Genomic DNA, 12,099 nt, shown 5'->3' with positions numbered 1-12,099 from the left:
AGGAAGCCACATTATTGTTGACATTATAGTTTCGAACGCAGGCAGAGACACAGGAGTCATTTGAGATGGCTCTTCGATTTGTTGATCTATTCTAGTAATGGGTGGTAATTGAAATAAACTTCTTCGGTGGATCTGAATAAGTTCAGATTGAGACCTTCTCAACTCATTCAGAGCATTTTCTGGTCAATTGTTCATAATCACTTTGACTCTGATCAAGGTTAATATATGCCTCATTTAATTGGTAAGGATTCTTACAATGGGAAAGTTTCACTCTTTATGCCCTGTAAAGCCAAGTCCTGAGAATGGGCTCATGCTTCATTTTATAATTCTATCGATCAGGAATAAGAGCTTCTGACAAGTCGGCGTCCAATATCACCATGGAAGGATTTTCATACCATTTCAAATTTAGCAGACCTCACAACAAGACAGAAAGAGTTCAGATACTATTTCTTCCGACATATTGCAGACTCCACTTGCTCTTTGGTAGTATATAAATAGAGACGCGGTTCCGGGCCTTTAGTATCCCAAGAACTTTACTTTAAGGAACTACAAGCTACAAGATGACTTCTCCCACAGAGGGCCTCATAGAAGGTGACTTGGCTATGATAAAGCAAGGCAGACATGAGCTAACATATCTTAATGGTTTCTAGTATCGAGCGATTATTCTACACCCGAGCCTATATTCAATGACACAGCCAGTACCCTTACGATCCCCATTAGCTCACCGCGCGAAGGATCTGGGCTGTCTCCATTAGAACAGACCGCTGAGTGTGTTGATGAATACGATCATGGCGACAAAATTGATACTACCGACAACACCATATCCGAGCCGCTTGAAGCTGTCGAACCCTTTGGATGCATGTCCAACGATACTAGTTGCCATTCGGCTGGCAATATCATTCGTATTGTGTTCAGCTCCAGAGAAGGACTAGATGGTAGGAAGGAGTTTCTAGTTTTCAGACTTGATTGGATTTCGGAAGAAGAACTCCAGGCAATACCACAGTTGAACGATCATTACACCCGTGTATCCTCTTATGCAAAAAGGGCTCGGTCTGCGTCCGTCTCCTCTCGAGAATCCATGTCTAAGAAACCTCGGTCATGTTGATAGGATTCTATATCTCGCCTTTCCAGATCGATTTCAATTGATTCAGGTCACCAAAGACCCAATTTCGTTCTCGCATAAAATGGACTACTTTGGAGCTGCTTTAAATTAGCTAGTACTATGCCCAGTAGCTGGTAAATACTCACACCCAACCAAAGAAATCATCTGACTCTGGCTCCTCAATATGCCTCTGTGTATAGATAGCGGCACTAATCTCTGCAAAAGGGGGGCAGTTTCCCGTAACAAGAAATACTACAGATCGACTATTCCAATCCCAGGTATCCTCTAGCTTCCAAATGATACACGGGCGGCTCGACTTTGGTTCTGGATAAGCAGACAGGATACAGTCCTGTAAGTGAAATAATAAAGAGAAAAGAAAGCATTTTTTTTCTTCGTCCCATTGCTTGTTGATGCTAATGGATTGCAGTTGTGTACTGAATCTCACGAGCTCAAGAGTATTAAAGTGAGTCTTCTGTAAGCCTAGGGATCCAGCCATGATAGAAGTATGTCCTAGAGAAGTAGTTTCCAATGTGAAAAAGACAAGGAAACAGCTTGATATATATGATCAAACTATGCAGTATTGACATCAGATCCAGCTTCCAGAAGAGCCGACAACTTCATATCGTTTCTGCTGCAAGAAATTGAAAAGATCCTTGCCACGTCCATCACCAAGACTAAGGAAGCCATTTACACTGAACCGAAAAAGGTTGAGAAAGCTACTAGCCATTAGTGATGCACGTCGCATCCATCGCAAACAAATGAAGGTAACTTACAACCAATCGACACAAGAACAAGTGTCCGTCTGCTTCGTATGCTCCGGAATCCACACATGTTCAGATAATTTGTATACTGAGCAATTATCAGCCTCAAAGACAGCCAGAGCATTGAAGTTCCGATAAATAGAATCCTCGTAGTATCGGTGTCCTCCAATCTCATAAGATATGTTGAGACTCCTTCCCTTCTCCGCGAGAGTCATGGTCCAATGGGCTCTGCATGTAGGGATCGAAATGAGCCTCGCCTCGACTGTTACCCGGGACCAATTGAAACCATAGCGTTTCTCCATATACTCTTGCTCATCGACAGGCACCAGATAGCTCAACATGCTGCGGGGCAAACTCCATTGGTTAAAGAACGAGCGTGACCAATGAGTGCGTCTGCGTTCAGGCGGCTGACCATAGCAACCAACGAGTTTCAAGTACGGTTCATCGTTGGGTCCATAGCCAATTCCTAGGTACTTGTCGATGTACAACAGCTGATCAAGCGCTTCTTGGCCATACACGTGAGGTATATCCCGTATGGTTGTGACTGAGGAACACATCACTGAAAAACGATCCTCAGTATGTTTAGTGAAAATGTCCCTAAGATGATGTATTATAGATCCAAGCATAGTGTCTGATTCGATGTTGACTTCAGATCTTGGGAAGTCCTCCTATATACCGTTTTGATACCGTACAGAGATAACACACCGGAGGGCCTGCTCTGATGTGAACCGGGAACTACCTAGTATTTGGGTTGGTCACAGGCCTGGATCTTGGGATCGTTTTCAGCCTATCAAGAACTTGGTCAGCGCCACCAGCGCCTAGGCCTAATCATCGAAGACAGAGCCTTGCTAATGATCCCTGCAACGGAGACTGAAGTTCAGTTTCCTTTGCAGGGGTGCCTGCCATGCTGCATATAATGCGAGGAAGTCTGTCAACTTGAACCCAGGAAACGACTCACCCAATGGAGACCATTGTTGAGGTCTCTCGGGGGATCTCAGCCCTTCAAAGCCTCTTGGAAGAGAATCCAGCTACCTTTCTCACTCATGGCAAGGAAATCAAGAGATTATACAAATCGTTCAAAGCTTTAATACGGAGTTCTGATGAACTTGCTCGTGTTCAGGAGGAGGCACAACACAAAGAAGCCGCTCAAAAACAGCGGGATGAAAAAGCAGCACACAACCTGCTGAACAGCTTGTTGAGAAACAGAGAAAATATCGAGAAATTCAGTAAAAAGGATGTGGCTACAATCATCGACAATGACAATAAGGAAGACTTCCGTGTCCGAGATGGTAAGCAAGTCGGTGCGAAAAAGACAATGGAAATGCGCTTTAGGGCTGGATTAGCAGTATCTTCCCTGGCAGAAGATTATCTCCAGTTCTCACATGAAGGCGGTTATCACTCAAAGTTGGATGCGATGCTGCTTGACACGAAGAAAGGAGCAACCTATCAAGCATACGCTAACGAATGTGCTGAATTCGTTGACAAGAAGGAAGCTGCCCTACTGATCGGGATCGGTGTCAAGTTCAAATTTCTCGAGAAGGTCATTAGGGATAAACTTCGAGAAACCTCTGTGGACGGAGAAGTTCCAAGCTCGCTCCCATGTGCTTACGTCTGGATAACATTCTTTGCGTGGAGCTGGTTTATCCGCTGTTCGTCGAGAGCCTTACAGTTGGTCGCGCAGAGTCTGATATCCACTGAATGTTGGAAAAACTTAGCGGTAAGCACAAAGGCATGGCGAGACAAGTGCTATGAAAGCTACACCAAGCAGACGTGCGAATTAATTGCGTCTGAAGCGTCTACATCGAATGAAAGGGTGACGTCTTTCTCCGAATCAACTACTCCGAATGAAGAGGCGACATCTCCTCCCGAATTAAGTGTTTTGGATGAAGATGCAACGACTTCTCACTCGTCGCCGGCTTCTCCTCAGGTGCTCAACGCAGATGAAGCAGCGACAACTGATTACTCGCTATCTATGTCTTCCGAGTCACTCAGCACGAAAGATATGGTGGAAGAACCGGTCGTTATACCCAGTTCTGTCCGTCCCCTAGCGCCTTCATTGGAGGAGATATCCGAAATCACCGGTAATCATTCGATACCAGCTCAACCCACACCCACGAAGCGTCCACTCTCAGACGACCTTCATACGGATTCCCGTAAATCTCGCAAAATCACGAATGCCGATTCCGACAATGTTGAGAATTCCAATGCGATGACACCGCCAGTCAACCCTGCTCCAAACGTGGATCCATTTGACTCAAACATGGAGTATAATGTGCTTGCAAGCATAGCGCAAGGAGTCTCTGTTCCGACTGTAGATTTGTCGCCACACAATCAAGAACTCTGTATCGACATCTGGAATCATCCCACATTATTTGGAGTACCCCCGAGTCATGTGGAAGGCGCATTCAGTTCAGCTCAGATCCAACTCACCTCTGCTGACGTCCTTATCAATATTTGGGACGATGAACCAATCTCAGAGAGTCTTCGAGATAGCGACGACACAGCTCCATGCAGATTTCCGACACATCCAATCGATTCAACCAGCCAATCCATCAGTACTTGGGACAATTCTACAGCTCGCACAAGTAGTCAAGGTTTCAATCACGAAGTATCTGATCTTTCGATATACCCTGCCGCTTCATCGCGCCTGAATATTGATACTTGGGATCATACCATAATCTCAGGTTTGTCAGGTGGCCAGCACGATACCTACCGTCCTCCCGTACCCCAAGCCAGGCCTTCGAGCACAGAGATCGATAATTTAAACTGCCCATCATTTTTCACGAGAACGAGAGACGATTGTAATGACGAGTCTAGGGTTTTCCTACTTAATTCGTCTACCGGTATCGACCTTTAGGAGCAACCAATATTCTTGTCGAGCTTACATAATATTGACGACACCCCCTGTGCAAATGCTTTGAATCCATAGAATATCCCAGCTCCGGGGTCTTAACTATTGCACCGGGACTCTTTCACAGACATTTTGCCTCCAGCTATTCTGAAGGAGAAATATATCAGTCAAAGACTGATAAGCAGCGCTTGATGGGCTTTATTGATTCCTATGTTATATCTAATTGTCATAATTTTTTCATTAAGCATTCAACAACCCGCACTATCTGACCCAACTATGAATCAATCTCTCTCCTCCAGAGCCACAAGGATAACATCGATATCGTCCCCCCGGATTTTCCTGGTTTCCGTGAGGTAATGACATGGCCGTAACGGTTCGTCCGTTTGTGTAGAGGTAGTCCGCTCGAAAGCTGCAGAGCCGTTCAAAGGTATAACGAGCAAATGACCCGATCTATTGTAGATGATTCCGCCATGGTCGAGATGGAGGACTTTGCATCTAGAAGCCTGAGTCATGTTTAGACTATTACTGTACATCTCACTAGCAGTACTAACAACATATTTCTCATTGCTTAGCTCCTGCTCCAACTGGGCGGTCTTGCTAGACAATTCCTTGCCAGAGAATTCATGGCCACTACCAGGCTTCCTATCGCCAATCACAGGGTTTTCTTGAATCATGTCTCTGATCTCTTCAACAAGAGTCTTTGCAGAACCCGTGAGATCATAATCGCTGTATGCCATATTAACGATAAATTGAAAGGCTCAAAGAATATTATGAAGAAGTAATTCACGGTTTGTCGGGTTCAAGAGGTTGGAAGACTGCTGCGGGGTTGTTGGTGCCTAATATGTAAGCGTCACGTGGGATTTAAAACACATGTTTTGTGTAGTTCTAAAATTAAACTAATGAAGGAGAAATAGATTTAGGTATTAGGACAACCATTACTCTTAACTTACTTTCTGTTGATGATTGTGATTATCAGTGAATACGCCCCTATCCTGACAAAATTATGCTAGAAGTTATATAGAACTTGAGATGCAGGTGGTTTTGTGTCAAGTATGCCATCTCAATCATGAGTCACATGATAGACAAACTAGGCTAGTTGATCATTCTATTATTGCTTACATGATTAAAACATGCCACCTCTGCCAACAACGCGCGACATTCGGCGTAGTCCCGACGCTGCAAACAACGATTGACTGACGCGGCACCCAGCTTAAGTTATAGAAGAATAGCTCTTTGCTTCCGTGCGTCCATATATACGAGTTAAGACTGGTCTTGGTTCAGACACTGTATCACCTAAGAGAGCAAGCAATTTGGTTGCGAAAAATTTAAATCTCATTTCTATCCCTTGTCTCTTATATTGACTGTTCACAAACAGCCTCAAGATAATTCCCTTTCACTTTGCCATGGATTCTGTGCGGTCGCAATTCTTCAAGAATTGTGAGCCGCATATACTTGATTTGAGTGAGCAACATGTCCGCAATCCAGAAGACTTCAAGCAATTCGGATGCAACTACCCTTGGAGATTGGGACGACCAATGCGTGATGATAGGCCAGCGCTGCATAGTATCATAGTATTGAGGTTGCAGGTGAATAGATCAGCAAATCTCGTGGCGAAAACGGTACGTGGAAAGAATCCCTCTTTCCTAGCTCTGATAGTATTACTAATTGAGGATAGTTCTTTGACAAAGAATATTTCGAGTCGAAGAGAGAACTAGATCCTTTCTTGAATGAAAGCCGAGCTTACGAACATATTCTTTACAACTGTCCACCTTCTAAACTCTCATATTTTCCGACCTACTCTGGGGTGCTCAATTTGACACGCGAGCAGTATCCTAGAAACTACGCATTGCGTCCTCGAGCAATAGTGCTTGAAAGAATTAAGCCAAATCCAAGTTCCCGGCGCATATTGGGAGTATCCCCCGGTCGGAAATTCCATCTCTTCGACAGTTTTGTTGCAGAAATTACTGAGCTATCTCTAAGCTGTTTTGAAAAGAAGTGGTTTACTTCTTTAGCTATTGATCGGCTTCGGCGTCTTACAGCGTTGCATGAGATTGGGATACTACACCGCGATATATGTGACGAGCATTTTCGTCTTCATGATTATTACGATTCTGTTCTCTACGATTTTTCTCACTCCTATATTGTCAATTCGCCGTGGCCTTTTCCTAAACGATTCAAGCCATTGATGGAACTAATTCATATTGAACAAACTGAAGTATTAGGTGATATTCTCAATCGGTCTGTACAGCAGTAATCACCGTTCTAAGCAAACACCTAACAATTTGGCAGGGCAAAAAAATCAGACTTCCGTGCTCATATTGCTGCAACACTGAATTTGAACCAGGAAACTGTTGTGGAATTCTGTACTCGAAAGCTTGAAGGTATAGAACTAGAACTAATCTGTCTAAAGACTCGACATCGGCCAGATAGTAAGTTATCGCATATTTTCTCTGAACTATGAATGTTCTTAAATATTGATTACGCACTAATGATGATTCCAGCATGGACGCATCCATCACTAGCTTCTATTTTTCCATTTTTAGAAGCTATACGTCCTACTCCAGCATGGCACATTACCATGTCTCGGCTTCTCCAGGAATTTCAATCTGCCTGGTTCTCCTACACGCCAAAAACAAAACATGTAGACCCGATCGCATTCTGTGGGGTAGAATGCTTTGAGCAAAATCTGAATGAAATCATTATGGAACAAAATTTTTTACTTATTTTGTTTCCTGGGTCTTGGGAAATTGACGAGCAAAGGCTTCTTATCTGTGCTAGACTTGTTGCAAATGAAGAATGGGGTCCAATCATCACAAAGAAGGAATTTGATGGGATAAAAAATTAGTTTAGGGCTTTTCCAATCCTATAATTCTTACTCACCTGGGGATATGTGATATGCTGTGACAAGTAGTCTCTTATCGAATGTAGAGGTCGCCATTTCACCGTGCTGTAAGAAAGCTTTGGTCATTACAAAATCAGCATCAAAGACTAAGTAGGCGTCAATCAGAGGAGGGAAGAGCTCCGGGTGCTCTATTCCTGAAAATTGCTATTGCTCATATACATCATATTATCTAGTATATGTTAAATCTCCGGTTTATTGTGGGATAATTCAACTTTTTTATACTGTGCAAAATGGGATTAGTCTCTCTGTGCTTTCTATATCCGTTAGAGACTTCCAATGGCGAGCAGTTTGATTCTTCTGCTTGGATAAAACATTAGAGGATTTGACATAGAGTAAATAATTCCGGCTTTAGCTCTCTTGTCTCTAAAAATTTCGATGAGGTTGTTGCTGGCATTACTATAGGTTGGCAACACTTTCGTCAAGACATAAGACTAAGCTATAAATGCGGCCTTCTTGCCCAGTACTTCTCTATGTTCATACGAAAGACTACATTCATCCATATTTTCAAAGCTTTACAATGTCGAAAACTGTTTATAAACATTTGACCCAGCCCAATGTCATCTTGGACTGTCGTGGTACAAGCTCAGTCCCAACCTACAATGCCGCCTGGAGCTTTGTGGAAAATATCTACCCATGGTCAGATTTTACACACCAAAATATTGTGGAGCGATATGCGTCTGAACTAGCTGAAGAGCGGGATTTTATAAGTCCAGTCCCCGAATATCAGGATGCAAACCTGAGTACACTATATTCGGAGCGCGGTTTCAGCGATGTGCTTGCTGCGACGAATATGGTTATCGTGTCGGCCAATCTGCCAAAAAGCCAGTTTATTGCGGACGGCTCTCGAACATGTGAAGCGACGGACATATTCCCAGACTGGGGTGCCGGTGATGATAGCAAACCTCCAGGCCAAAGAAAGCGTACGAAAGCTCTTGTTTGTGGGGATACGAAATACCTTTGGTCTCATGAGGATGCAATCAAGCTGCTTCAGATGGGCCCGGCCAACAGCACACTCAACGCAAAGGATAAGATGTCCCTTATGAACCCATTTGAGCAAGTTCAATACTATGGCGCAATCAACAAGACATCGATTGTCTTCATAATCTCTAATGAGGCTCTGGTTGTTATTCGTCTATTTTTGGCGCCCGAAGCAATTCGAACATCTCCAAGAAAGCTACGCAGTCTCGCAAAGCCGGCAAGCCAGAATAGTCCTTCGGTGACTTCGGAGATCAGCTCAATAATTCCCAGACGTCAGCGTATCTCTTCGATATCTTCGGATATAGTGGGTAGTGTCAGCGAAATGAGCATTGATGAAGTTAGTATGAGTATGAGCACCGGTCAAGTGAGCTCTAGTACCAATGATCCTTCAGTCAAACCCACTGATTTTATTCCTGACATCAATGCTATGGAATATGCAATTATTCCATGGGCGCGGGCGAGGGCTGACGGGCTAACGGTGAATCTTGCTTTGTGGGCTGCGATTAGGCTAGCAAGGGAGAACAACACTATCCAGAAGTATTATGACCCATTGACCCCTGGCCCAGCACATACGATTGAGGTGAATTCAGGGAACATATCTATTCCGAGCACGACTCAAGGGAGAGACAAGGGCAAAGGTGTTGAAAAAAGGACTCCAATTGCGACCGACCCAGTCCCCAAGACAACAGTCGCCAAGACAACAGCCGCCAACACAACAGCCGCCAAGACAACAGCCGCCAAGACAACAGCCGCCAAGACAACAGTTGCTACGACTAATATCCAATACTGCGATGTTAAACTCTTCCCGTCCTCGGATAACACAGGCTACAACTACAGATTGAATGGCGAATGGGTCACCAACGATCCACAAAAAAGCTGGACTGTGGTTGGTAATAAGCTTTATAATTACAGGAGGAAACCTTATCTACGCGCTGACAAGCCTTCTTAAGGCTCAAGGCCCGACCGAAGTCCGCTATTCAACATAGCAAATGGTATCAAGCTATAAAGATTGACTACCATTCAACATGGTCGGTACTTGATTTTTTGAGAATTTGGTACTGAGTGTCTACCTAAAATTTTACTTAGTTATAGTGCTTCTTATATTACGCTTAGTCCTCTACGATACATTCCAAATACTATCATTCATACTGTATTCCACTCAAGAGAAGGAGTAAATGGTATGAAGGAATTTCTGGTTTGCAGACTTGCATGGATCTCGGAAGAAGAACTCCAGGCAATACCAGGATTAAACAATCAGTACACCCGTGTACATAAAAGAGCCCGGTCTGCCTCCGTTTCCCCCCAAGAGTACCTGTCCAAGAAACCTCGGTCATGTTGAGAAGATGCTATGTCTTGCATTCCCATAGCGACTTCAATTGATTCAGGTCACCAAAAACCCATCCCCGTACTATCAGAAAGCTGACCACTTTGGAGCTGGTAATGTTTCGCTGGTACTGTGCGTATAACTATTTAATAAATACGCAAACCCAAGGGATAGAATCATCTGACTCCGGCTCCTCAATATGTCTCTGCTAATAGATAGCCGCGCTAACTTCGACAGAAGGAGGACAGTACCTTGTAGCATAGAATACTACATTTTAATAATTATTCAGGTCAAAAGACTCTTCTACTTCCAATTGGTAGACGAGCCTTTTAGTGTAATTTCTGGATAGGCAAATAAGGTACATTCCTCCAAGTAAATGGATTAAAGCCAAGATAAACAATTTGTTCATTCTCCTGTTTCCAACTAACAGTGAATGATAGTAGTTGCTGTTGAATCTTATAAGTTTAATGCTATTGAATTGACTTTTTTTTGCATACCTGTAGATGCAGCCATAGGAGCAATTATATTCCACAGAATTTAGTCACAAAATCTGGAAAAGCAGGACAAGACAGCTTTATATGTAGAGCTCAAACCAAACATCAAATATGCTAGCTTGCAGCAGAGATGATTGCCTCATAACGTTTCTGCTGCAAGAAGGTGAAAAGATCGTCGCCAAGCCCTTCACTGAGATCAAGAAAGCCATTCCTCCCAAAGTTCCAAAAGTTAAGGTAGCTATCATCTATTAATAAGAGCATATTTTAATTAATAAGAGTAACTCACATCCAATCAACGCAACGGCAAGTGTCATTTTGCTTTAAATGATCCGGAAACCACACGTTTGCAGATAAGTGTTGTATAGAGTATCCTTTAGCTTTAAAGGTTACCAGAGCGTGAATCTTCATATATGAAAAGTCGTCATAGAGTCGAAGTTCCTGATTTTCAGGAGAGATATTGACGCTCTTCCTATTCTCAGCGAGCGTCATAGTCCAGTGTGCCTTACACGTAGGCACTGAAATAAGCCTCGCCTCGACTGACACACTAGACCAGTTGAAGCCATACTTTACCTCCAGGTGATCTTGCTCATCTTTGGGAACCAGGTGAGTTAGCAGGCTTCGAGGCAAGGCGCAGGTATTAAAGAATGAGCGTGGCCAAAGCGTAAACTTGAGTCCGATCGTGGCACCATAGTCGCCCACTATCACCAAGGATGGTTCATCTGCCTCCCTATACCTGATTCCATGGTATGTTGTAATGGAGCACAGATGACTGAAAGCCTCCGGTCCGAAAGTGTCACTTGTAGCAAGCTTCCTAACAAGCAATGGGTCTTGGATGGCATTCACCATTGAGGAAGACATGATGGATAGACGGTTGTCATCTTTTTTTACATGAAAGATCTTCTTCAAGAAATTCAGAATTTTTGAGGACATTCTTATCTCCTAAATGTCATGGAGCAGTCAGTTTTGTTCTTTGAGGATGGACCGTAATCATACCTTTTCGTCTTTCAATATGCCAATTGACTTCGAAAGACCTACTCTTTTTCAACCCAGTTCATATCTGAATTCATCTCTACTCATCACAGGTTCTCAGATTGTTATATTCCCATTGTTATTTCGGGCGTATACAGCTCAAAACAAGCACAGCCAGCGCCACCGGCGGCACTATCCCTGTCTAGCTAATTGTATGCAATTAGCTAGGTGTGTAAGAGCCTGAAGCTAAGTGCCTGTCTTCAGACCCCTTCATCACATTTTATGGGTTTTCAACTCTACTCTCTTCTTCTCTATCTTGCAGCTCACATCGTCTACAATGGAGTCCCTCCAGGAGATTCTGGGAGCCCTGTCCGCGATTAAAAATATACACAAAGTCGATGAGAATACATTGATCAACCACAAGGACGAGATTGAATCAGCTTTTCAGATCTTACACACACTCCTTCATTCTTCTGTCTTCTCGCAAAAATCATCAGGACCAGCTGCACCTACTTTACCAGTCAAGAAAGTACCTGATGCGGTAACAAGGGTCTTGTCATACCTCAATTATGAGAGCACCGTCGAATTCGCGAAAACGGCTAAAAAAGTCCCCTTGCCAACCATTTTATCAATAGAAGATCCTCGTGTGATTGACATTATGACAGTGAATGGAAAGCGGACCCAAGATGACTTCTTTCGAGCTGGGCTCGGTGCAATT

General features: G+C 43.6%; 8 protein-coding genes across 8 annotated transcripts; 4 read left to right on the top strand and 4 right to left on the bottom strand.

Annotated features, from left to right (window-relative positions):
- The first annotated feature begins 543 nt into the window (after positions 1–543).
- On the top strand, positions 544–1,134 carry BP01DRAFT_355419 (uncharacterized protein). The gene is made up of 2 exons (XM_025574683.1): positions 544–591; positions 651–1,134. The coding sequence occupies exons 1-2, from the start codon at positions 561–563 to the stop codon at positions 1,103–1,105; spliced, it is 486 nt and encodes a 161-aa protein (XP_025432367.1). The 5' UTR covers positions 544–560; the 3' UTR covers positions 1,106–1,134.
- Positions 1,135–1,613: 479 nt separating this feature from the next.
- Positions 1,614–2,548, bottom strand: BP01DRAFT_355418 (uncharacterized protein). Its single transcript, XM_025574682.1, has 2 exons — positions 1,876–2,548; positions 1,614–1,818 (listed from the first exon to the last, which is right to left on the bottom strand). The coding sequence occupies exons 1-2, from the start codon at positions 2,487–2,489 to the stop codon at positions 1,689–1,691; spliced, it is 744 nt and encodes a 247-aa protein (XP_025432366.1). The 5' UTR covers positions 2,490–2,548; the 3' UTR covers positions 1,614–1,688.
- Positions 2,549–2,824: 276 nt separating this feature from the next.
- BP01DRAFT_422385 (uncharacterized protein) lies at positions 2,825–4,720 on the top strand (the record flags this gene model as incomplete). The annotated part of the gene is made up of 1 exon (XM_025579567.1): positions 2,825–4,720. The coding sequence occupies one exon, from the start codon at positions 2,825–2,827 to the stop codon at positions 4,718–4,720; it is 1,896 nt and encodes a 631-aa protein (XP_025432365.1).
- Positions 4,721–4,857: 137 nt separating this feature from the next.
- Positions 4,858–5,597, bottom strand: BP01DRAFT_14582 (uncharacterized protein). Its single transcript, XM_025570586.1, has 2 exons — positions 5,269–5,597; positions 4,858–5,217 (listed from the first exon to the last, which is right to left on the bottom strand). The coding sequence occupies exons 1-2, from the start codon at positions 5,449–5,451 to the stop codon at positions 4,996–4,998; spliced, it is 405 nt and encodes a 134-aa protein (XP_025432364.1). The 5' UTR covers positions 5,452–5,597; the 3' UTR covers positions 4,858–4,995.
- A 310-nt stretch (positions 5,598–5,907) lies between these two features.
- BP01DRAFT_355416 (uncharacterized protein) lies at positions 5,908–7,599 on the top strand. Its single transcript, XM_025574681.1, has 4 exons — positions 5,908–6,333; positions 6,390–6,952; positions 7,004–7,143; positions 7,216–7,599. Exons 1-4 carry the CDS (start codon positions 6,118–6,120, stop codon positions 7,557–7,559), a joined length of 1,263 nt encoding a protein of 420 aa, XP_025432363.1. The 5' UTR covers positions 5,908–6,117; the 3' UTR covers positions 7,560–7,599.
- A 534-nt stretch (positions 7,600–8,133) lies between these two features.
- BP01DRAFT_390668 (uncharacterized protein) lies at positions 8,134–9,741 on the top strand (the record flags this gene model as incomplete). The annotated part of the gene is made up of 2 exons (XM_025578021.1): positions 8,134–9,480; positions 9,545–9,741. 2 exons carry the CDS (start codon positions 8,134–8,136, stop codon positions 9,578–9,580), a joined length of 1,383 nt encoding a protein of 460 aa, XP_025432362.1. The 3' UTR covers positions 9,581–9,741.
- BP01DRAFT_14492 (uncharacterized protein) lies at positions 9,639–10,023 on the bottom strand. The gene has a single exon (XM_025570582.1). It carries the CDS (start codon positions 9,926–9,928, stop codon positions 9,734–9,736), a length of 195 nt encoding a protein of 64 aa, XP_025432361.1. The 5' UTR covers positions 9,929–10,023; the 3' UTR covers positions 9,639–9,733.
- A 202-nt stretch (positions 10,024–10,225) lies between these two features.
- Positions 10,226–11,270, bottom strand: BP01DRAFT_396797 (uncharacterized protein; the record flags this gene model as incomplete). Its single annotated transcript, XM_025578486.1, has 2 exons — positions 10,226–10,650; positions 10,699–11,270. The coding sequence occupies 2 exons, from the start codon at positions 11,268–11,270 to the stop codon at positions 10,527–10,529; spliced, it is 696 nt and encodes a 231-aa protein (XP_025432360.1). The 3' UTR covers positions 10,226–10,526.
- Positions 11,271–12,099: the final 829 nt, after the last annotated feature.

This window comes from Aspergillus saccharolyticus, assembly GCF_003184585.1.
Source record: "Aspergillus saccharolyticus JOP 1030-1 unplaced genomic scaffold BP01scaffold_10, whole genome shotgun sequence".
In the NCBI taxonomy this organism is placed as follows: Eukaryota; Fungi; Ascomycota; class Eurotiomycetes; order Eurotiales; family Aspergillaceae; genus Aspergillus; species Aspergillus saccharolyticus.
Note: the sequence above shows the minus strand (reverse complement) of the source record. Positions and strands in the feature narration are given on the sequence as shown.

Coding starts and splice junctions, on each gene's coding strand:
- BP01DRAFT_355419 (XM_025574683.1), top strand. CDS start 561: ATGACTTCTCCCACAGAGGGCCTCATAGAAG. Junction 592..650: donor CACAGAGGGCCTCATAGAAG/GTGACTTGGCTA, acceptor AATGGTTTCTAG/TATCGAGCGATTATTCTACA.
- BP01DRAFT_355418 (XM_025574682.1), bottom strand. CDS start 2,489: ATGCTTGGATCTATAATACATCATCTTAGGGACATTTTCACTAAACAT. Junction 1,819..1,875: donor TGTTCTTGTGTCGATTGGTT/GTAAGTTACCTT, acceptor AATGGCTAGTAG/CTTTCTCAACCTTTTTCGGT.
- BP01DRAFT_14582 (XM_025570586.1), bottom strand. CDS start 5,451: ATGGCATACAGCGATTATGATCTCACGGGTTCTGCAAAGACTCTTGTT. Junction 5,218..5,268: donor AGCTAAGCAATGAGAAATAT/GTTGTTAGTACT, acceptor AACATGACTCAG/GCTTCTAGATGCAAAGTCCT.
- BP01DRAFT_355416 (XM_025574681.1), top strand. CDS start 6,118: ATGGATTCTGTGCGGTCGCAATTCTTCAAGAATTGTGAGCCGCATATA. Junction 6,334..6,389: donor CAAATCTCGTGGCGAAAACG/GTACGTGGAAAG, acceptor AATTGAGGATAG/TTCTTTGACAAAGAATATTT. Junction 7,144..7,215: donor GACTCGACATCGGCCAGATA/GTAAGTTATCGC, acceptor TGATGATTCCAG/CATGGACGCATCCATCACTA.
- BP01DRAFT_14492 (XM_025570582.1), bottom strand. CDS start 9,928: ATGACCGAGGTTTCTTGGACAGGTACTCTTGGGGGGAAACGGAGGCAG.